The sequence below is a fragment of the Schistocerca gregaria genome, chromosome 2 (assembly GCF_023897955.1).
Source record: "Schistocerca gregaria isolate iqSchGreg1 chromosome 2, iqSchGreg1.2, whole genome shotgun sequence".
Taxonomy (NCBI): Eukaryota; Metazoa; Arthropoda; class Insecta; order Orthoptera; family Acrididae; genus Schistocerca; species Schistocerca gregaria.
In genome coordinates, this window is record NC_064921.1 from 893,170,520 (window position 1) to 893,195,906 (window position 25,387).

Genomic DNA, 25,387 nt, shown 5'->3' on the forward strand with positions numbered 1-25,387 from the left:
CAGCACTAAAAACGAATCTCAGGGTAGAGTCACAACACATGTAATCTGATTTTTTAAAAGTAGCATTAGATCAGTCAAGTAATGATGAAAACACTTGTATTATTGAAAATAATACAGTGTCATAAGATACTGAAAATGTAATTTTTAATGTAAAGAGACTGACAGTAGTGGATGTTTGTCAACAAACTGTTACACATTTCACAAATGAAACTGCATATTGCACCGATGTTGCATCCAAAAATTACATAAATTTTAGCTGAAATAGAAGTAGAAGCACTTAATGAAGTTAAAATATATGAAAAGGAAAGTAAAAACAAATTTTTAAGTAAACCCTAAGTAATAACAGATATATATAAAGCAAATTACGACAAAAGCACTGGGAGTTCTCAGCTTAAACTATAAACGGAAATTTTATTTCAAATGTAAGGAGGATTAAAAATGTTTATTCACTTAAGAGAGTGACAAAACTAGTAATGATACCAGGCAGCCCCAGATCTACGATTTTTCCAAACCTGGATCGAAACATGATAGTGGCACTCCCTCTCCTTGAGCACTGGAAACAAATTATTCAAAAAAAATTTGTGACTAGGAGAATAAGAAACCTTCAATAAATTTGCACTCTTTATTACCTATTAGCTAATAACTTTTCTCGTGTGTGACATAAAAATAGATATAGGAAACAAACAACCAGTAAAGACAACAGAGAAGCAAGACAGTACACATTTCTTTAATCCTTAGCTCCCAGTACTTTTTCTCTCTCTAATCTTGCTACAGTTTTACACATTGTGCTTTCCTTTCTGCAAAATAATCTATTAGCTCATCAAAGCTCATCTCAAAGGCAGTTTTATTTTCAGTGGCTACCCATGGGGATAGACAGATGTTTCTGTCTCACTGTTGAACACATATAGTTTTTAATTGTTTTCAGTTTGTTGAAGCTTCACTCACAGCCTACAGATGTCATTAGTAATGTGCAGTATATCCTTCAAGTTATATGAACATCAGGAAACACTTTTTGCAAGTCATGGTTGAACACATGTTGCAACAGGTCACATCTCCTTGATTTTTCATTACTTTTGGTTACCAGATTTTTGAATGCAACAAGTTCCTGGCAAAAACCATCTGCATTCAAGTCTTTTGAATATTTTCATGGAAGATCAGCTCCATTTTTCTGCAGATCCTCAGTCGATACATTTAAAAATGGGTGGCCACTGAGGGAGATGAAATTTTCATGTAGATCCTTTTCACTCTCTACCCTTCTTTCCAGCTGCATTAAAATTTTGTCAAATACTACTTCTATATCTTTGGAAAATAGCTCAGTCAGAGCTAGTGTACTTGATTCAACCTCATGGCTTTTGGTGTGTTGTCTTTTTTTCTGGAAGTTCATTTGCTTTTAGGGGCTGACTTGATTTCCATTGATTTCCAACTTTTTTTGATATAGTTGCAGCTTCTTTTATCCAATGTTCTATTGGTTTTTCTGTCATTTTTTGCAAGATCTGAAGAAAACCTTGCATTAGCACTACAGAATGTGAAACAATAATGTCCTCTTTCTGTACGTCAAAGTTCACTCTGTTAATTTCTTGAACAACACTAGCCCAAATTGTTGAGGATAAATATAAAATCCATCACCGTTTGTAGCAGATGGCCAGCTTCATACTTAGATTCTGTGACAAGCGAGATTCTTCAATTCCTTCCACAGTCTTAACATCTTCTGGTGTTTAGCTGTCCACCTTGCTACTTCCTTTTAAATTGGGTTTTTGTACAATCCCAAATAAGCTAACTGCTTCTGGACATGAAGAGGCTAAATATCCACAAGATTTAAAGAGTGTGTTAGAGACAGTATACACTCTGCCAACTCGTTCATTTCCACAACACTGGATATTAGATCCGTTATCTAAGACTGTCCACAATATTTCTGCACATCCAACATCCAAAACATCAGCTTCTAGTTTTCTGGAATTTGCTGTGTGATATATTCTCCAGTCTTTCCGTCACCTTCTATAAAATCAATAAAGCTTTTACCAATAAATCTTTCCTTTATTTCACATTCAGTTCCTGTTATTTTTATATAATGCATCACATGGCTCATTTGTTCAGTGTGAGATACATCTGGAGTACAGTCAAACACAATGGTAAAATAGCTGATCTCCTTGGTCTCATGGATAAACATATTTTGAACTTTTTAGCAATTATTTCATTTTGTGTTGTCTTCAACAAATAGGATACCTGCCCTTTTTTATGTGGTTTAACTGGTAGTTGAGAGTAGGATTGTATTCGGTGAGCAGAGTTAGCAAATTAAGAAAATTTCCTGGACTGTTGTTGTTGTTGTGGCCTTCTGTCTAAAGATTAGTGATGCAGCCCTCCATGTTACTCTATCCTGTGCGAGCCTCTTCATCTCCGGCTAATCACTGTAACCAACATGTTTCTGAATCTGCTTACTGTATTCACCTCTTGGTCTCACTCTATGGTTTTTACCCCCAAACTTCCCTCCATACTAAACTGGTGATCCCTTGATGTCTCAGGATATGTCCTGTCAACTGATGCCTTCTTTTGGCCATGTTGTGCCACAAATTTCCTGTCTTCCCAATTCTACTCAGAATCTCCTCATTAGGTATTTGATCTACCCATCTAATTTTCAACATTCTTCTGTAGCACTGCTTCACAACCATACATGGCTACACTCCTGATAAATACTTTCATAAAAGACTTCCTGACACTTAGAACTACATTCGATGTAAACAAATTTCTTTTCTTCAGAAATACTTTTCTTGCCATTGTCACTCTACATTATATATCCTCTCTATATCGGCCAACATAATCTATTTTGCCTCTTAAACAGCAAAACTCATCTGCTACTTTAAGTGACTTGTTCTCTAGTCTAATCATCTTAGCATCACCTGACTTATTTTGACTACATTCCATTATCCTTGTTTTGGTTTTGTTGATGTTCATCTTTTATCTTGCTTTTAAGTCACTGTCCATTCTGTTCAACTGCTCATCAGAGTCCTTTGCTCTCTGACAGAATTCCAATGTCCAATGTCATCAGCAAACCTCAACATTTTTATTTCTTGTCCTTGAACATTTACTCCCAATTTTACTTTTGTTTCCTTTACTGCTTGTTCAAGTACATCTTGAATAATGTAACAGTCTACAACACAGCCTAATTCCCTTTTCAACCACTGCCTCCCTTTCATGCCCCTAGACTCTTATACCTACCATCTGGTTTCTGTACAAGTTGTAAATAGCCTTTCACTCCCTGTATTTTTCCCCTGCTACCTTCCGGATTTCTGAGAGGATATTCCAGTCAAAATCATCAAAATCTTTCTCTAAGTCTACAAATGCTATAAATGTGGCTTGGTCTTTTCTTAACCTATATTCTGAGATAAGCCATTGGGTCAGTATTGCCTTACATGGTCCTATATTTCTCCAAAATCCAAATTAATCTTCCCTAAGGTCAGCTCTCACCAGATTTTCCATTCTTCTATAAAAAATTGTGTTAGTAATTTCACAACCATGGCTTATTAAACTGATAATTCAGTAATATTCACACCTATCAGCAGCTGCCCTCTTGGACTTGGAATTACTACACTCTTCTTGAGGTCTGAGGGTATTTTGCACACCAGATAGAAGAGTTTTATCATGGCTGGCTCTCCCAAGGCTATCAGTATTTTTGAGAAAATATCGTCTACCTCCAGGACATTGTTTTGACTTTGATCTTCCAGAGCTTTGTCAATTTTTTCTTCCTGTATCACATCTCCCATCTCATTTTCATCTATGTCCACTTCCCTTTCTATAATATTGCTTTCAAGTTCATCTTCCTTGTATAGGCAATCTATATACTCCTTCCACCTTTCAGCTTTCCCTTCTTTGCTTAGAACTGGTTTATCATCTGAGCTGTTAATATCCATACAGTTTCTTCTCCTTTCACCAAAGGTGTTCTATTATTTCAGTAGGGAGTATCTGTCTTTCCCCAAGTGAAATATGCATCTAAATCCTTACATTTGTACTGTAGCCATTCCTGCTTAGTGATTTTGCACTTCCTGTCAATCTCATTTTTTAAATGTTTGTATTCCATTTCATCTGCTTCATTTACTACATTTTTAAATTTTCTCCTTTCATCAATTACATTCAAAATCTCGTGTTATCCAAGGATTTACAATGGTCCTTGTCTTTTTACCTATTTGATCGTCTGCCACCTTCACTATCTCATCTTTTAAAGCTATCCATTCATCTTCTACTGTAACCCTTTCCCACATTCTAGTCAACTGTTGCCTAATGCTCCCTCTGAAACTCTCAACATCATCTGGTTCTTTAAACTTACCCAGGTCCCCTCACCTTAACTTCATATATTTTACTAGTTTCTTCAATTCTAATCTGCAGTTCATAACCAATAAATTGTGGTGAGAATCCACATCTATCCTTTTAAATGCCTTACAATTTAAATTCTGGTTCTTATATCTCTGTCTAACCATCATATGATCAATCTGAAACCTTCCGGTGTCTCCAGGTCTCCTACACGCACACAACCTTATTTTATGAGTCTTAAACCAAGTGTTAGTGATGATTAAATTATGCTCTGTAAAAAATTCTATCAGTTGGCTTCCTTCCTCTTTCATGCCTTTTCTGCAGTCCATATTTTTCCTTCTCTTGCTTTTTCTACTTTTAAATTCCAGCCCCGATCACTATTAAATTTTTGTGTCCTTTAACTATGTGAATAATTTCTTTTCTCTCATCATAAATTTGTTCAATCTCTACAGAGGTAGTTGTAGTACTGCAGTAGGTGTGGGCTTTGTGTCTATCTTGGCAATGATAATGTGTTCACTATGCTGTTCATAGTAGTTCACCCGCATTCCTATTTTCTTACTCATTATTAAACCCACTACTGCATATCCCTATTTGACCTGGTATTTTTAAATCTGCATTCACTTGGCCAGAAGTCCTGATCCTCCTGTCACCAAACTTCCCTAATTCCCACTATATCTTACTTCCACCTAGCCATTCCCCTTTTTAAATTTTCTAACCCACCTGCCCAATTAAGGGATCTAAAATTCCACACTCTGGTCTGTGGAACACCAGTTTTGCTTCTCCTGATGACGACATCCTCCTGAGTAGTCCCTGCCTAGAGATCCAAACTGGGGAATATTTTACCTCCAGAACATATTACCTGTCATCATTTAACCATACAGTAGAGCTGCATGTCCTCAGGAAAAATTATAGCTGTAGTTTCCCCTTGCTTTCAGCCACTCACAGTACCATCACAGCAAGGCCATTTTAGTTGATCAAGGTCAGATCAGTAATCATCCAGACTGTTGTCCCTGCAAATACTGAAAAGGCTGCTGCCTCTCTTCAGGAACGACACATCTGCGTGAATTCTCAGCAGATACCCCCCCCCCCCCCCTCCACTGTGGTCATACCTATGGTACAGATGTATCACTAAGGCACACTAGCCACCCCACTTATGGCAAGATCCACGGTTCATGGTTCCTTGACTAAGCTGAGGAAATTTTTCAGCAAGATCAACTCAAAAAGAAAATCAGTTTGTGGCAAGATACATGACAGCGTTCATTTCTACATGTAGAATATGTCCCTATTTTTCTTTATCAGAGTGAATTAATGAGTCAGTGTCACGATTAATGCATTGAAATGATTTAATTTGCTGCAGATGGGTTTTCCATTTGATAAAACATTCTTATGTATTTTTGATGCTTCTGAAGCCTTCTTCCAATCAATGAGTTCCTCTGTACACAAAGCTGATATACAACTGCTGGCTTACAGTTTGCAGGCAGTGCACTAAATTGCATTTTTTGTTTTCGAGTTAACAAGACAGGATCTTCTAATATTTTTCTTATTTGTCATTGTTCTGAACTATATGTTATGTGTCAAATGTATAATGTTGCATTCAGATTTTATCTTATTTGGATGTTTAACATTTAATAATACAGCTTGTTTGCTGAAGAATAGCCTTTGTTGATCTGTAATTTTTTTGTGGTCCAGCCAAGTATGTGACTCCATTAAATCAGTAATTTTGTTTTTGTTACTGAACTGCAATAATTCATTACATGACAGTTCAACACCACCTTCCTGCTGAGATAATACTGATGATGTAGACTGTTTACCATCATCGGAGCCTTTAAGCTTTGACTGTTCAGTCAAATTACAAGATTTTTTCAAAATACCTGAAACTGTAGTATCGGAAGTATCAGTGGAGCTTAATGATGCACTTGCTTCATAAAACCATTTTCTCATCTTAGAAGCTGATTTATTTAATTCTTCTACTCTTTTTTTCTGTTTTGAGACCACAATCTTTTTTCTGGCACACTCATCATTTGCTCTTTACTACCTAAAAATATAAATGAATAGGTCTTACATACAAAATCACGATCATTTTTTGTTTTGTTTATGTATAATATATGTCTTTTATATTAATATCAAAAAAGCCCTTTTTATTTTAGTGTACTTAGTAGCGTAACATTCCGGCAAAAACTTTGTGAGAATTTCATTTCTTTGGATACATTTCATGTCATTTTGAGGCTATTACATCAATAATATGATATAATATGTAATACTTCTTGGCAGTTATTCCTCTTAATCATTCATTTCCTCTATGATAGTTTACATCTTTGGGTTTCGCTAATATGATTTTATCTTGAAACACTTTCATTGGTCTGTATTTGCATACAAAACCAGCAATATAAGATTGTACATCCACCTTGATTCAAAACACTTTTGTTATTTATTTACTTACTCCCAAACTATGTTCAATGACAAATATTGCCATCATCAGTGGGTCCTTTGAATCTAAAGGATGCAAATGTAATAATGTTTGACAATGTTTTATAAGTATGCTATTTGTGCATGTTTTAGAATCAAAGAACCCACTGACAATGGCAATATTTGTAGTTGAAACTAGTTTTGGAATACAAAAATAAATAACGAAAGTGTTTTGCATCAAGGCGAACCTGCAATGCCACAATGTTGATTTCACTAATAATTATAATAAAGTAATTATTTGTACATCCAATCAGCTACATAAACAAATAGTGATTATCACTTGATGTTCAACCATTTGGGTTATTCCGCTCATCTCATGTAGCCCCATCCCCATTTGTCTGGGGGAACTACTATTTTTTTTTCAAGATATGACAGGGTTTCCTCTAGCAGAGACATCACATACACTATGCACGTGTTCAAAAATCAATTTAGGATATGTTCAGAGATCAACTTAGGATGTATTCAAAAACCAATTGGCTTGCATTTCAAAATCAAACGAATAAATGATAGAACAATATCATGCATTAGATGGTAGGTGCTTTCTGAAACAATTTTTTTTTGCTTCACAAACATATGAATTTAGTGTCCCTAAAATTGCCACCCAGGGGAGACACTCCAGTCTGCTCCCCCCCCCCCCCCCCCCCAATACCCCCACCCCCACCCACCTAGATCCATGGCTGTACTAAGGTAATCTAGAAATGTTCTCAGTTTGTATAATATGAAACTGATGAGTACCTATGTACTGTACAGTAACACTAAAAATTATTTAAAATCAACCAACCTATTCCAAACAAATATATTTGTGTGTGTGTGTGTGTGTGTGTGTGTGTGTGTGTGTGTGTGTGTGTGTGTGCGTGTGTGTTTTTGTGTTTTTTGTGCATTCGCACGTGCGAGAGAGTATTTTCATTTGTATACAATGTGTCTGCCGAGTACAGAGTCCCGAGATGATGTGGATTTCGATTTCCAGAGCTACAGTCAGCCTCTAACTATTCTGTAAATCTCTCAACTTATCTTCAACTGTCATGCTATCCTCCTCCAATAGATATTAGACGTAGATATACTACAACATTTCAGGTGCCATTACACAGCAGTAGTGATGAGAAGCTTGTTTATTGTTTTTCCAAAAATCATGTATGGTTTTGAAATGAAGTTTGTATCCAACAGATTAAATCTGAGAAATTTTGCAATGCGGCTACACCAAAGGTACTTTAAACTGCAATGATAGAAATATTTATTTACATTTGTGCTTATATAGTGAAAAAGTTATCTTGCATTTTGGGGAGGTATATTTTGACTATCTTTGAGGAGGAACATTTTTACATTAGCTGTACTTTGAATTGCTGTGCTATTTGATATCACAAAAGTTGCTTAAACATTAATTTTGGAAATATCCGGGGACTAGAAAAAAGGATGTCAGATTTGTTGGTTTACTATTGTCATTTTCAACATCTACGGCCAGCAATTGAATATAACTTTTGTAGTGAGAGCACTGGTAAATATTTGTTATAAAAGGAGAATAATAAGCTGCAAATTTCAAACCTAAAGAACATTTGTCTATAGTCTGAAGTACATTTTACTGTGAAAGATAATTAGAGTGAGCATATTATTTTTCAGATTACTTACATAATCTTTATCAGCTATAACAGGTGAGAATTATGTTTTATGTGTGCAACTTTATGTGTGAAGTGAATTAATGTTTCAAATTTGCTGCAAATTACATTTGTCATTTCTGAAGGTATTGAACATTTTCTGGATGGTTATGATTTGAAAACTGATACAGTATAGTCAGAATATTTTATAATGTTGAGACATTAGGATCTGCATTTATGCTGAAATTTGAAAAATTGATAATAATGTGGAGAAGCAGATTTATGTACACTGTGATGATGACAGATAGGGATTTTCTTTGAGATATGATGAGTTATTGATGAATTATAGAATACACAGTGGAAACTCACATAGCAAGCATAATTTGTTCCAGAATCTTACTCACAGTGTGAAACACTCGTTAAGCGAAACAATTTATCCTGTATAATGTAAAACGCAATAATGCATTCCATGCAGAAAAAGTACTAAAATTTTATCTTATTCATGCCACTTATTGAAAGAAAATTATACATACAGTATTATGTACTGCCTTATTCATGATACATACCAATTCTTTTTTACTAGGAAGTTATCTATAGTAATTTGTTTCTGACAATGCCTCAGCACTTGGTGAAAATGAAACATAGCGTTATCATCAAATAAACTTATAGTGAGCATAGCCACTGTTTTATTGGGGGTGATGATTTTCAATGAATGATGCAAATGCGTCCCACACTTTCAGTATTTCTCTTATTGTGCCATAAAATTGCTGACTGCTGTTACGGAGTCCTCCTCCTCCTCCTCCTCCTCCTCCTCCTCTGAAAAACTCCTCTCTACAACTTCCTGCTGTGAAACACACTGCAACTCCAGAAGGTCTGTCGGCTGCGGTGGCCAAGCGGTTCTAGGCACTTCAGTCCAGAACCATGAGGCTGCTACGGTCACAGGTTTGAATCCTGCCGTGGGCATGGATGTGTAATGTTCTTAAGCTAGTTAGGTTTAAGTACTTCTGAGTTTAGGGGACTGATGACCTCAGATGTTAAGTTCCATAGTGCTTAGAGCCATTTGAACCATTTTGAACCAGAAGGTCTTTGGTGGTCATTCTTGGCTGTGGTCTTCCACAAGCTCATCGATATCATTATTATCTACTTCTAGTCCCTTGCTCTCGGCCAATGACACAATCTTTGACTATACGATCCATAGGTACTGACTCAAATGCCCCAAGTCACATTCGACAACACACTCCTGCCAAAGCTTCTTCCAAGCAGATGTGAGAGTTCTCTTGGCAATCCCTTCCCACATATTTTCAATCATCTTGACACAGGCAATGATGTTGAACTGATAATTCCAAAACTCTCTCAGAGTAAGATTGGTAGCTTCAGTCAACACAAAGCAAGTTCAAAAAGTGCTGTAGTGTAGAGCTTTTAGAAATAATCAGCTGGCCCATACGCTGGAGTAACGGAGGGGTGTGGGGAGGCAGAAATTGGATCTTGATGAATTGAAATTCTTCAAGGAGGTGGTGTTGTAGGCCTGGAGAATGGGCAGGAGCATTGTCCATAACAAGTAAGACATGGAGTGGCAGGTTCATCACAAGCAAATATTTTTTCATGGAAGGACCAAACACTTCATTGATACAATCACAAAAAAAGATCACGTGTCACATAAGCCTTGTTGTTGGACCTCCACAACACATTTAACTTTCTATTTCAGGCTTTAACTTATTGACAGATCATGGAGTTTCTGAATGGTAAACAAGCAGCAGTTTGATTTTCGAAATGCCAATTGCTTGACACATGTTTCATTTCTAAAGTCATTTTATTTGTGGTCACCTTCTTGCAGTTTTATCTTCAGGGACATGTCTATGAAAAAACTCTGCACACAAGAAAACACTGTGTGAACACAAGTTTAGAAAACTGTGTGATCACAAGCTGCACTAAGATGGTGGCAGAAAGAGCGCTAAACCCAGACTGCAGTACGTACTAAGGATACAGTTCATATGCTGTTGCTGACAATAGAAGGTATTCATATTGTTGAACATTTCCCTTATAATGTCCGAACAGCTGGTGGCATCACACTAAATCGTCATCACTCATAGGAAATATCACTTGCTACGCAAATCATTTTCTTACAATCTATTTTGCATGTTATGGGAGGTGCTCATTAAGTGAGGCTCCACTGTACTATAATATTATTTGGAAATGATGATTATGATGACATTATGGGTTAGGAAATTTCATTCTGTACTGTGGTATGTGATAATCCATGTGCTGATGAGCCATCTAATCTATGCTGGTAATTGGAAATAAGATGAAAGTTTGAACAGTGATTACTGTGGGTCTGATGGAAATATGGAGAAGTATACTAACTACATATGATGAGTTTATAATAGAACATGTCTTGAGTAATATCACAGCAGTAGCTACTAAATGCATACTATGCAATGTTCCACAGCAACATCATCTATGGACTGTTACCGTGGGGGCATTCTGAAACATGAAAGAATGTACTTTCATTGCAAAAGAAAACAATGAGGATCATTAGCTCATGCAAAGGAGCTGGTCATTGTAAACATATTTTTACCAGACTGGGAGTTCTGATTGTTGTCAGCCAGTATATTTTCAATTGCCTTGTTCACACAAAGACATATGAGACCTACAGAAAGAGAAATGAAGTTCACCAACACAGCATTTGCTATAAAGACAGTACAGTCAGGCCAAGATGTTGTTTAACTAAGACACACAACAGCTTCTCTATGGTGTCCATAAAATTATTTAATGCTCTATGGAAGGATATTCAGTCATTACCAGAGTATAGAGCAACCTTCATACAGCAATGAAGAATACTTTTCTGGTGACCGAGCACTATCTACATGAGCTGCAAGTCAGTGCCAATGAAATCAACAGCAACTCTGCTGTTTTACTCTGCTATGTTCTAATACTTATCTTCATATTATTGTAAAGTAATTGTATTTTAGTTCTTAAATTTAGGTTTTATAGTGTCCATTTTCATACCATAGTTCAAAATGCAATACTGTATTCATTTTATTGTAAACTCGATGCTGTCTGCCCAGCCATGGCTGGTGAATAAAACAGAATCAATCATAAAGTAATAGTAATAAAGGAAGTGTCAAGCAGTTTGAAAGAATTCTGATACTAGAGACTAAATCCAAAAATATATGTGCAATATAGTAAAAATATTGTTTTTGAATGACTGCATCCCTCTCTTTAATATCAATACTAAACAACTTACAACAAAGATTCCTCCAAATGCAAAAAATGAAGCAAATCTTTTTGCATCAAATTCGCTGAACTTCTTCTTTTCAATAGCAGTCTGCGCAATTATGTCTCCAGTGCCACAGAGTATTGCTGTCTGTACTGACTGAACTTTGACAGGATGTTTTGTGAGTAAATCATGATACACTTTATACAATCTTGAAAGACCTCGTGCACTTTTCATGGTTGTTTTTAGATTCCTGAAATAATATTGCATGACAAAAGTATTAAGTTAGAAAATTTTATTAAAACATTTCTCAACTAATGAAACATTTTAAATATCAGTCTGTTCAAAAATAACAGTAAGTAGCCCAAGAATATAAATGGTTTCTGGTAATGATGCACATCCAAAGAGCTGATGGATCACTGGTCAGATGTTACTCCGAAACACATAGTATTAGAGCAGCATACAATGCTGCCAACACAGGATATAACAGATGCATTGAGCTTTTCTCGGTTGGAGTGTATACAAATAAAGCTACATCAAAATGTGGAAAATAACATCTATGAATGGTTGCTACAGCTCAATAGAAATTTCACAAACTAATATTGACTATCACTCAGCTTCATTATCCATTATTTATGCCATCCAACAAAAGGAACATTAAAGCCCACACACTCATTTGTTATGTGGCCATACAACAAACTGAATGGCAAAATATATTACCCAGTTTCATAAACAGAATTACAAATTATCAATAATCCAAAGCAAATTCAAAATATTAAACAATGCTTTAAAAATAGAGTGTAGAAAATATACACTGGAAAAAGTGTAATCAACTAATAAATTGTAAAATGAGTTTTATAAACTGCCAATTTAATCAAGTACTGCTCCCAAGGACTTTAAGCAGGAATTGAGTTACAAAACAAAATTTGAAAAAAAACATTTGATGTTTTTTGGATTATCACCCAAGTTAGATGGTAAGTTCCAAGAAAGAATAAGGGCTGTCTTCTGCAATGTAAATGGGCTGACCTGTTAGTAAATTTCATATGGTAAAACAGTTGATTTTGTTTTCACACTTGTTGTGGTCCAGAGAAAGTACAGTGTGTTGATGTCTGTGTAGATGGAAGTATATTGTTTTACAACTAAAAGACCCATCACGGCTTGCTCTCCAAAGTTTCTGTATAATTCTATCGAAATTCTGTCTATTCCAGTGGTCTTATTTCTACTTAAGAGGTTTCAGTGCTCTGTCAAATTTTTCTCATCTTCACTAACTTCCTCTTCTCTTTCTAAAACATTATTCCCAAGTTTGTTTCCCTTATATAGATACTCTATATATTCCTTCCACCTATCAGCTTTCCCTTCTTTGCTTAGTATCAGCTAAATTCAGTATCACCCGAGTTATCTAAGAATTTCTACTATGCCTTGTTTTTATTTTTATTTATTTATTTATTTATTTATTTATTTATTTATTTTTTCTATATCATCCTCTGCTTCTTTCACTATTTCATCCCTCAAAGCAACCAATTTATTTTCTACTAAATTCTTTACCCCTCCTTTACTCCAACACTGCATAATGCTGCTTCTGAAACTATGACAAAATATGAAAAAGACTGTAAAACGGACATCAAAGCAAATATATTACAAGGAAAAGATAGTCATATCAGATAACAAAATAAAGACAATATGGGATATAGTGAAGGAGGAGACTGGTACAACAAGACATGAAGAGGGACAAATAGCATTAAGAGTAAATGATACATTGGTGACAGATGTGTATAGTGTTGCAGAACTTTTTAACAAATATTTTATAACTGTTACCGAAAAGATGGGGTTGTCAGGTTCTGTAGATGCTGGTATGGAATACCTTAGACCAGACATTTCAAGTAACTTCCATAATATGAATTTGACCCTCACTACCCCAGCAGAAATAATGTCCACCATAAAATCTTTAAAACTGAAAACATCTAGTGGGTATGATGAAATATCATAGAGTCAATTTAAAAATGTGATTCTGAGTTAAGTAACCGTGGAGATAACATCTTGGACCTACTAATAACAAACAGACCCAAACTTTTAGACTCTGTAAGCGCAGAACAGAGAATCAGTGATCATAAGGCCATTGCAGCATCCCTGAATATGGAAGTAAATCGGAATATAAAAAAAGGGAGGAAGGTTTATCTGTTTATCAAGAGTAATAGGAGGCAGATTTCGGACTACCTAACAGATCAAAACGAAAATTTCTGTTACAACACTGTCAATGTTGAGTGTTTATGGAAAAAGTTCAAGGCAATTGTAAAATGCGTTATAAACAGATACGTGCTGAGTAAAACTGTGAGCGATGGCAAAAACCCACCATGGTTCAACAACAAAGTTAGGAACCTACTGCCAAAGCAAAGAGAGCTTCACTGCAAATGTAAATACAGCCAAAACCTCTCAGACAAGCAGAAGCTAAACAATGTCAAAGTTGGTGTAAGGAGGGCTATGCGTCAAGAGTTCAGTGAGTTTGAAAGTAAAATTCTATGTACCGACTTTACAGAAAATCCTAGGAAGTTCTGGTCTTAAGTTAAATCAGTAAGTGGATCGAAACAGCATATCCAGACACTCTGGGATGATAATGGCATTGGAAGAGAGGATGAAAAGCGTAAAGCTGAAATACTAAACACCTTTTCCCAAAGCTGTTTCATAGAGGAAGACCACACTGCAGTTCCTTCTCTAAATCCTCGCATGAATAAAAAAATGGATGACTTCAAAATAAGTGGCCAAGGAATAGAAAAGCTACTGAAATCACTCAACAGTAGAAAATCCATTGGACGTGACGGGATACCAATTCAATTCTACACAGAGTACGCGAAAGAACTTGCCCCCCTTCTAACAGCCATGTACTGCAAGTCCCTGGAGGAATGGAAGGTTCCAAATGACTGGAAAAGACCACAGGTAGTTCCAGTTTTCAAGAAGGATCGTCGAGCAGATGCACAAAACTATAAGCCTATAACTCTGACATCGATCTGTTGTAGAATTTTAGAACATGTTTTTTGCTCACGTATCATGTCATTTCTGGAAACCCAGAATCTACTCTGTTGGAATTAACATGGATTCTGGAAACAGCTATCGTGTGAGACCCAACTCACTTTATTTGTTCATGAGACCCAGAAAATATTAGATACAGGCTCCCAGGTAGATGCTATTTTCTTGACTTCCGGAAGGCGTTTGATACAGTTCTGCACTGTTGCCTGATAAACAAAGTAAGAGCCAACGGAATATCAGACCAGCTGTGTGGCTGGATTCAAGAGTTTTTAGCAAACAGAACACAGCATGTTGTTCTCAATGGAGAGACGTCTACGGGCGTTAAAGTCACCTCTGGCGTGCTACAGGGGAGTGTTATGGGACCATTGCTTTTCACAATATATATATAAATGACCAAGTAGATAGTGTCAGAAGTTCCATGCGGCTTTTTGCGGATGATGCTGTAGTATACAGAGAAGCTGCACCATTAGCAAAATACAGGAAGATTTACAGCAGACAGGCACTTGGTGCAGGGAGTGGCAACTGATCCTTAACATAGACAACTGTAATGTATTGCAAATACATAGAAAGAAGGATCCTTTATTGTATGATTAAATGACAGCGGAACAAACACTGGTAGCAGTTACTTCTGTAAAATATCTGGGAGTATGAGTACGGAACGATTTGAAGTGGAATGATCATATAAAATTAATTGTTGGTAAGGCGGGTGCCAGGTTGAGATTCATTGGGAGAGTCCTTAGAAAATGTAGTCCATCAACAAAGGAGGTGGCTTACAAAACACTCGTTCGACCTATACTTGAGTATTGCTCAGCAGTGTGGAATCCGTACCAGGTTGGGTTGACAGAGGAGATAGAGAAGATCCAAAGAAGAACGATGCGTTTCGTCACAGGGTTATTTGGTAAGCGTGATAGCGTTACAGAGATGTTTAGCAAACTCAAGTGGCAGACTCTGCAAGAGAGGCACTCTGCATCAAGGTGTAGCCTGCTGTCCAGGTTTCAAGACAGTGAATTTCTGAATGAGGTATCGAATATATTGCTTCCCCTACTTATACCTCACAAGGAGATCATGAATGTAAAATTAGAGAGATTCGAGTGTGGACAGAGGCTTTCCGACAGTCGTTCTTCCCGCATACCATACGCGACTGGAACAGGAAAGGGAGGTAATGAGAGTGGCATGTAAAGTGCCCTCTGCCACACACCATTGGGTGGCTTGGAGAGTATAAATGTAGATGTAGATTAAAGTATTTGTGTAACCAGTTTTTTTAACACTGGAATATTTCCTGAATGGTTGAAATATGCTGAAGTTAAGCCACTGTTTACGAAGGGAGATAAAGAAATAGCATCAAATTTCCATCCAATTTCACTTTTGCCAGCATTCTCAAAAATTTTAGAAAAAGTAATGTACAATCGGCTTTATAACCATCTTATCTCAAATAACATACTGTCAAACTCACAGTTCGGATTTCTTAAGGGTTCTGGTATTGAGAAAGTTTGAAATGTTGACTGTGGCTTTTGGCGAATCTGCTGCCAGTAAGACAAGAGTTTGCAAGTGGTATAAGCGTTTCAAAGAGGGATACGAAGACATTGAAGGCGACGACCATCTGGGCAGCCTAGTACAATAATTACTGATGACAATGTGGAAGACGTAAAGAAAATGGTTCTGGAAAATCTCTAGATCACCATCAGAGAGATTGCTGATGATGTCAGAATATCATCTGTCTCACACCAAGCAGTGTCTTTTTGTTTTTTTTTTTTTTTTTTTTTCATGAAACATATAGTAGCAAAGTTGAATAAAAACATATGATTTCTGATCAAAAACAATGTCACATAGACGATGCTCAGGAATTCCTGAATGAAGTTGATAACAATCCAAAACATCTAAATAAGATTAGACCAGATGACAAAACAAGGATATATGGACAGGTTGACAAAACCAGGGCCCAAGCAGCACAATGGAAACTGTCTGAAAAGACAACAACAAAAAATATTTGACAAGTTCAATCACAAGTAAAGGTTAATCTCACTGTTTTCTTCAATTATGGTACAACTGTGGATCATGAGTTCCTGCTTTATGGTCGTACTGTCTAAAATGAATACTACCTGGAAGTTACGCATCGTTTACATGAAATGATCTAAAGAAAATGATCAGAATTATGGCAAAACACATGTGAAAATTAAATCACGATAATGCTCCCACTCACACCTCAATGGTTGTTCATGATTTTTCAGCAAAAAAATAAAACCATTGTGTTGCTTCAACCAACGTATTCAGTGGACATGGTCCTCTGTGACTTCTTTATGTTCGTAAAGCTAAAAAGAACCATGAAAGGATGTCATTTTGCCCCCATTGATGGGATAAAAACAGAATTGCTGGAGCTGAACACCACGATGAAAAGTAGTTCCAGAAGTGTTTCTGATACTGAAAAAACTGCTGGCACAAGTGTATAATATCTGAGGGGGCATTACTCTGAAGGAGACAAAGTTGATGCTTATGAATAAATAAAGATTCTTTACGAAAAATAAAAATTCCCATTACTTTTTGGTCACACCTCATACATGTTATCAGATTTTTACTGTGAGACACTCCATGGCTAGTGTATTTATTATAATAAGTTCTTTTTTACACTTAAGTTTGTTCTGCCAGTCATCCTGTCATGTTCTCTTGTGTGATTAGAACACATTGATGAAGAGTAGCTATGTTATGGATGTGGAGGTATCTCGTGCACTGATTTTGTCATTGATTTCTCCTACCTTGTATAGGTGTTGTCGTTTGACACCTTATGTTCACTTTTATCTTCCTATAATCACTGCTGCAGGCATATAATGGCTGCTAGGGTTGAATTTTACCAATGCAAGAAGCAACCATGTCAGCCTGCACTGTGACCCTCCATAACATGTTGAAATTGTCACTTTGTCACTTACAAGTCATATGCGGACATTATGGCTCACGATAATATTATTTGCTCTGCCCAGATAAGGAAATCCAGCAGTGGCCTTCCTGTAAGAGAACCCCTCCCTCAAAGATGTTTTATCAGTTGTCCAGTCGTATGAAGTTTAATTAGCTGTGGGTCAGCCACTGGAAGCCCAGTGCAATGTCATGGCAGTACAGAGTGGCCCAACTGTGTCCACTATGTTCAGGTGAGGATGACATCATGGTGGTGCACACGGGCTGACCCAGCGGCTCCTGCACAGTGCATGTACAGCAATCCACCAGCTGCTCCCTGTTGCCGTCATGTGCATTATGTTACTTCACACATGACAGATCAGATTGACCCCAGCATTGGCCATCTGTTGTTCCAGGAAAAAACCACACAGTGTGGTAGTCTGCTACTCAGCTGGACAGAATGCTTGTCATTGTTAAATGACAAGCATTAGCCTCAGGGGCTAGAGTAAACAGCGAATCACATTGTTTACAGATTCATGGTGGAAGTCACCAACAAATCAGTGACTTGAGCTATTAACTTTATTGTCTTCTGATGCTAGTTCAGTGAAGTTTTTCAATTTTTATGCCTTTTACATCTTTGGTGTTATGGTAATGGACTGCATACAGTTGGCATCTGCCAAGGTCCCCTATCTCTGGAATCACTGTGCTCAGAATTTCAAGATACCTTTGCAGAACGCCTAGGGTGTGCCACACTCTTTCAAGCCCAAACAATCTTGAAGCAATTGACTTGTCCTACCTTTTTTTGTGCTAGATAGATTTGCCTGGCCCTCCACTATCAAGTCAAGGTGGAGCTGGACTGGCTCATCTCTCTTAGGGTTTCAGCTCTCATTTCCTCCTGTGAATGGACCACAGTCCTTCTATCAAATTAAGCCTTTGCAGTTATTTTAAGCCACCATGAATTTACAGTCCATGGTCGACACATGCTCATTGCCACATCATGACAAACTGTTCACACACTTAGCAATGGGTCAGTCTTCTCCAAACTTGATCTTCCTGAAGCATATTATCCTTGGTTTATGGGTCCAAGCATATCATGGTCATTAACACACCATTCCGTTATATCACTACCAACTATTTGGAACAGGTAACATCCAATATTCTGTACTCCTTCAGCTACATGGAAGACATTGTTGTTACAGGATGTACTAGGAGTGCCCACTTGAACAGTCTCTGAGTTGTCTTTCAAAAACTTTGGGACATGGATATGCATTGTAATCTGCAGAAGTCCACATTTTTCCAATCATCTCTTGAGTATCTGGGTCATATCAAAGCAAGGGGCATCCAACCCAAGGACAGACTTGTCAGGGCCATTATGGATCTGCCACAATCCTTGACATCGTGTGCACTGCACACTCTTTTAGGTAAAATTGCCTATTACCACTGGTTTATTCAGGGTGTTCACCACTGTGCACCCACAGCATATTCTTCTATTCAAAGGTGCTCCCTTTGTCTGGTGTCCAGCGTGCAAACAGGCATTCTCCTACCTTTGATCCCTACAAACCACTGATTTTGGTTACAGATGCCTTGCAAATGGTGTGGGTATGGTCCTTGTCCATTGGAATCCAGATGTCTCAAAGTGTACACTGGCTTTTGCACCCAAAACTCTCAGTCCAGCACAGGTACAGTACTCTAAGGTCAAGAAGGAAGCTCTAGCCATTGTGTATGTGGTCACCAAATCTGAAGTTTTCATGTATGGCCCCAAATTCCAACTAATTATGGACCATAAGTCCTTAATTTTATTATTTAGTCAGTCTAATAGGGTCTCCAATAAGGCAGTCCACAGGTTGCTGCAGGGGGTGTTGTTTCTCCCCAAATACAAGCATGACTTTTATTTTCATCCACAAGTCACCACGCCAATGTGGACAACTTACCCCAGCTGCTTGTTGGCCCAGACCCTGTGTTAGATCAGGAAGAGCTTGTGTGTTTTCATTTTGATGTCTCCTCCCACCAAGCAAGTAGGCAGTCTTAGATCACTAGTTCCTGAGCCATCAAGGCATCAGTGGTCGACCCCATCCTCGAGCAAGGTAGTCTGCCTCATCCAACAGTTTGGTCTTCTCAGCCTCTGGATCGCTCAACTGCAACTACTTTGTCTTCTGCCATCAACTCTCAGTATTAGGTGGGGCCCTAGTCATCTCCACAGATACCTCAGCTTCCCAGGTGGTCATTCCCAGAGTTTGTGCAGGGAGGTTTTACAAATGTTATATGATGGGCACTGGGGTGCTTGCTGCACCAAAACCTTGACTCGCAGGAATGTTTAATGGCCCGGTATTGACCAAGAGCTGGAGCACTTGGTTGCTACATGTCCCCAATGTGCTAGTCAACAGGTGGCTCCATGGTCTACAGTAACCGGGCCCCAATAATGCATCTCTGTTGATTTTACAGGTCCGTTTCTGAATGTGTTCTGGCTGATTCTCACTGAGACATTTTTGCATTTTCCATGCATGCTCTGGTGCAACTTGGCCACTATCAGTGTCACTATTCAAGCACTCTCCAAATTTTTTTCTGTAAAAGGTCTTCCAGTTACTCTTGTTTCTGACAATGGAACCCACTTCCTGTCTCAGGAATTTCCTGATTTCTGTGTGAGGTCAAGCATTTGCCATGTTCATGGTTGCTCCCATACCTTTCACCCACATTGTAACAAGAAGGACAAGCGCATGGTTCACACCTTTAAAACATGTATGAAAAATACCTGCAGGAGTGCCCCACTGAAGGGGCTTTAAATTTTTTTTTTCTTTGACAGCCTACCAGAACTCCTATTGGTTCCCATAGTGCAGCAGAGCTCCTCCATGGATGCCAGTCAAGGATACTGCTCCATTTCCTCCATCCTGGATATCACCCACCACTACATTCTGGCTTAGCAGGTTTTACAGTGGGGACAGCAGATTGGGTGTGAGGTTTTGGTCAGTACCCCCACTGGCTACCAGCAGTTGTCATGCACCGAAATAGCTGTGGCATCTACACCCTGCAGGCAGGAGACCAGGAGGTCGAGCACCATAGAAATCGGATCTGCATCCAGGTAATCACCTACCCCCTGTCCTGGTCACAACATCACCATTGTGGGTACCCCAGTTGCTGGGTGTCGCCTACCCATGAGGGTTCAGGCCACCTCTTCCACTTGTCACACCACCTCTGCCCAAAGAGCCCAGGACTCCATAGCCTCTGGCAGCAGCTCTAGTGGTGCTCCAGCCCGAGTGCCTACTGATCAGTGGTTCTATGTCACATGTCACAGGAGCAGCTTCAGTCTGCAGAAGTGTCACCTCCACCTTCCACACCACCACAGGACATCACCATGAATCCCGTCTTGGAATGCCCATTGGCAGTTCTGTCACCTGAGGTGGGAGGAATCAGTACCCTCCTTGGGCCAGCCACTTTTGCCTGTATCCCCAGGTTTCCACAGACCAGAGGTTGCTTGCTGCTCTCATCTCCAGGTTCTCTATGGATGTGGGCGCCATCTCCACTTTGTGGTCACCCACAAATTGCCCTGGTTATCAGCAATGCTCTGTCCCACAAAGGGGTGATGGATGTTGGCAGATGCAGCTAGACATTTGACAACTGTCAGAGCCCTTTACTCACGGATGCACTCGTAGCCTCTTGTCGGAGGACTCTACTGGCCAGCTGACAGTTTTTGGAGACAGGCCTAGTCAGGTCTCAGTCACAAGTTCACCTCAATATATATGTTACCAGACTGCTATTTTGAGCCATTCTGTGGCTAGTGTACCTATTATAATAAATTGTTTTCTAGACTTTATAGTGAAGTTTGTTCTCTTGTGAGATTAGAACAAATGTGGTGGTTGTTGGCTTCATGTCTGTCTTGCTTATGATAATGAATTTACCATGCTTTTCAGAGTAGTTTACCCATATTCATATTTTCAAATTCCTATTTTCTAATTCTCATTAGTCCTACTCCTACTCCTACCATCACACTTCACTAATTCCCACTCCAACCAAAAAATTCCCATTTTTAGAATTCCCTGACCTACCTACGTAATCAATTAAGTGGTCTAATAATCCACACTCCTACCCTTAAAATGCAGGTTTTGTTTTCTCAATGATGATACCCTCGAGTACAGGACTATTCTATCTCCAGAATATTTTACCCAAAGGGCTGCCATCAACATTACGTCATACATTACAGCTGTACGACCTTAGGAGTGGGGGTGGGGAGATGGCTGCAGTTTCCTCTTACTTTCAGCCATTTGCAGTACCAGCACAGCAAGGCCATGTCGGCTAATGGTACATGGCCAGATCAGTCAATCATCAGACTGCAGTCCCTTGCAACTGCTGCTGTCCATATCACTGCACCTACAGTATTCACAGAACCCACTGTACTCCACACTGGCAAACTACCTGCCATTAAGCTTGAGTCATTTGCTGGAGATGTCAAAATGTGGTCTCACTTTTGCAAGTGATTTGCTCCGATCAGTAATAAAAACCAGTCACTTTCTATAGGAAACAAACATGTTTTGCTCTGAGGGTATCTGGGAGATGAATTGAAATAGTCAGAAGATAAATACCTACAACAGCTAAAATGTATGAGAAAATATAAAATTTTATTGTAATGTTATGAAGATAGTAACTACATTATACAGGCATACTTTATTTGCACCAAGACTGTACAGTCAGAAACAACTGAAATAGTGAACTACACAGTCCTGGAATATAAACAATATATTCAAGCATAGCATGCTCCAGGAGAAGACATCATAGCATACAATAAAGTTCTCAGTCCAAAAATTCTACAATTATTTCCTGCTTAAATGTGTCAGTCATGTTAGAAGAACTGCACAGTCAAAATGGAGATCTATTGAAATTACTGAAATTTTTGGGAAAAGTAGTTCATGGTGGTCTTACTGTACAAAAAATTTATGGAGAATGTTTGTTTTGTTTATTTTTACACCCACTGCAGCAACACTCTATATGAATTCAAAGCAAGCTAAGACTTCACAGTAACTTAAAAAAAAAAGAAGTACAATGATAATGTGTGTTTTTTAAAGCCTGCACTCACTGGGACCAAGATTGTAACATAGTGATTGACAGCCTACAGCATTTCAAGAAGTTAAAGCAAGATAATTGTTGAAATTATAAATAAATTATCCTCTGGCTGCAAAAATGATCTCCAGTTTCTTTATAACAGCATAATAAAGAAATCCAAGACCATTTTCCCATCCAGAGGCTAATTTATTTATAATTTCACCTTATAATGTGACTGCACTTCTAAATTCCATCATGATAGAAAGTTTAAATAGAAATAATGGTCCTTTTCTGTTTCCAAACTGAGAACACAAAGCTAAAAACTGCTAGAAATACAAGGTGTCATGTTATAGGTGCAAGTTGTCAGCTAGCTCAACTTCATCTTCTACAATTTACCACTACTTCTGCCACAAATTGTTGTACGTTCATTTCATTTTATGATCTTTAGACAGCTCAAGTTTGGGATAGTGGACCTGCTTGATTAAGCAGACTTACTTGCTGTGTTCTGGATAGCAGGAATCAGTCAAGCTTAATTTCCAATTTCCTTATTGATGAGCTGGGTTTAGAACTACAGAAGATTGACTTATTTGTTAGTCCCATTGAAATACTGGCCACAGTTTAAGGGCCTGATGGGTGTCACTGAATTTCATGAAAGGAGACCTGAACAAATTCAATGACATCTGTGGCTGCATTTGAAAGATGACTGAATTTGAAAGCTTACACTTGTTTGCTGCAAATTCAATAGTACCTTCTGATATAAGAAATATGGTACACATTCAGATAATTTAGTTAGTGAACTAAAAGGCTAAATGGAAAGTCTTCCCACTGAGATAGTTTTTGGAGCAGATTGTTACTGGAAAATTATTAAAGATTCCCCTTCAGTTTGACTTACATCACCCATTGTACTGATACTTTCCACTCTAAGTTGCATTCTTAAAAGGGGCACTCACCACAGGAAACCTTGTGATGGTGAACAACATCAGTTTGGAGACAGGAGCACCAACAAATGATATTCTGATATGTTTTTGGAACTTAGAAGCAATGAGGGTCATGGAAGATGAAACAAGAAATTGGAATCCAAAGGAATCATCTCTACTCTAACATTTTTCACTTTCCTACTGCATCAAAGACAAAAAAGTAAGACCCTGTGTCTGAGCATGATAATCTTCAGCAAGGAGAGAAGGCATTTTTTTTCCTCACCAGAGGAAAAAATTCCAAAGAATAGTTACTTGATACACATTTACGAGTCACAAATGATAGAACACATCAAAAAGGGACATGTGCAAGTCACCCTTCCTGTACAGTCAAGAAGTGACATCCTTTATCTGCCAAACCTTGCAGTAAAGAAAGAAAAATTAGAGCTCATCAAATAAAGGCCTATTCAAACGTTTGTCACATGAGAATAATGCAATTTCACTGAATGAATCATCAGAAATTAAGTCTGATTTACTTCCTGGCATTCTTTCAGTATTACTGAGATTCCATCTGTATCCTGCAGTCTCAACTTCCAATAACAATGAAGCATTTCTATTCTTCATCAGGAGGACACAACTCTCACAAAGAATTTTTTTGTCTAGAGACACCAAGGATCAACAAGAAAACTACACTACAAGGGGCAGAAGTTTTATGTACTGCTTCACCTGACTGCCTTTTGGACTTAGCCACAATCCATTTCTTCATAAATTTGAAGGGCAAATAAGTAAACTGTTTATTATTTCAAAATAACCATCATAACTGATAATACATTTATCCCATTGTGACAAGATAGTCAATTCCTTCATGGAAAAATGTTTGTGGTTGCCAACTGAACCATGATTGTAATCAGATGTGCACCTCCTTGTCTGAAGCAAATCAAGGGCCACTAGTATCTTTCTTCAGGAGACCAAAAATATGTAAAATGCATGGGGAGAGATCTGGACTGCTTGGAGGATGTGTAAGGGCTTCCCAGTGAAACTTCTGCAGCATAGTCTAAACAACCTCAACATCATGTGAGTGCGCATTATCTCACAACAAAATGAAATGATCTGTCAACAATCCTGGGTATTTGGACTTGATACCACACTTTAATGCACAGTACTATGTAGACACTTTGCAAAAACTGAAGTATGCCATCAAGCCCAAACACCACAAATATTGATGGTCAGCATCATTCCACTCAACATCATGGTCATCAGTGCCTGTACATTGACTGTATGAGATAAATGGGCTAGGAGTACACAACACGAGGATAGCCAAAAATATGAAAAAAGGTCACATATGCTCCCTCGCACTCTTTCTAACATACACACTCACAATTCCTCCGAACATTACAATGGAGCAAGTAGGTCAAGGAAGATAGTAGATCTGAGCAGCCACTAAAAGGCGGGTCCAGAAAAGAACACTGGCTGATCACAAAGACACTAACTGGATGGGCCAATCTTTCTCTAACATGCTAAAAGCTTTGACCTAAGAGCTTTGGTAGAAAGGAAGACATAAAACAAAATTGTAAAATGTGCCACATTCAGTTCCTTGTATCCTGTCATCATTATACACTGAAGAGCCAAAGAAACTGGTAAACTGCCTAATTTCATGCAGGGCCCCCACGATCATGCAGAAGTGCTGCAACAAAATGTGGCATGGACTCGATTAATGTCTGAAGTAGCGCTGGAGGGAATTGACACCATGAATCCAGCAGGGCTGTCCATAAATCCATAAGAGTATGAGGGAGTGGACATCTCTTTGAATAGCACATTGCAAGGCATCCCAGATAAGCTCAATAATGTTCATGTCTGGGGAGTTTGGCGGCCAGCAGAAGTGTTCAAACTCAGAAGAGTATTCCTGGAGCCACTCTATCCAGTTTTGGACGTTTCTGGAGCCACTCTAGCAGTTCTGGACTTGTGAG

General features: G+C 38.2%; 1 protein-coding gene across 7 annotated transcripts in view; it reads right to left on the reverse strand.

Moving 5' to 3' along the window:
* The window catches only part of LOC126335339 (protein Mpv17-like), a 288,508-nt gene that overhangs the window by 113,402 nt on the left and 149,719 nt on the right, over window positions 1-25,387 (reverse strand). For all 7 annotated transcript variants that reach the window (XR_007564861.1, XM_049998508.1, XM_049998510.1 and 4 more), the window contains one exon: window positions 11,602-11,824. Coding sequence is in view for 6 of the 7 variants with exons in the window: in XM_049998508.1 (XP_049854465.1) it covers window positions 11,602-11,808 (207 nt within the window). In the remaining variant the exon portion in view is untranslated. The remainder of the gene's footprint in view (window positions 1-11,601; window positions 11,825-25,387) is intronic.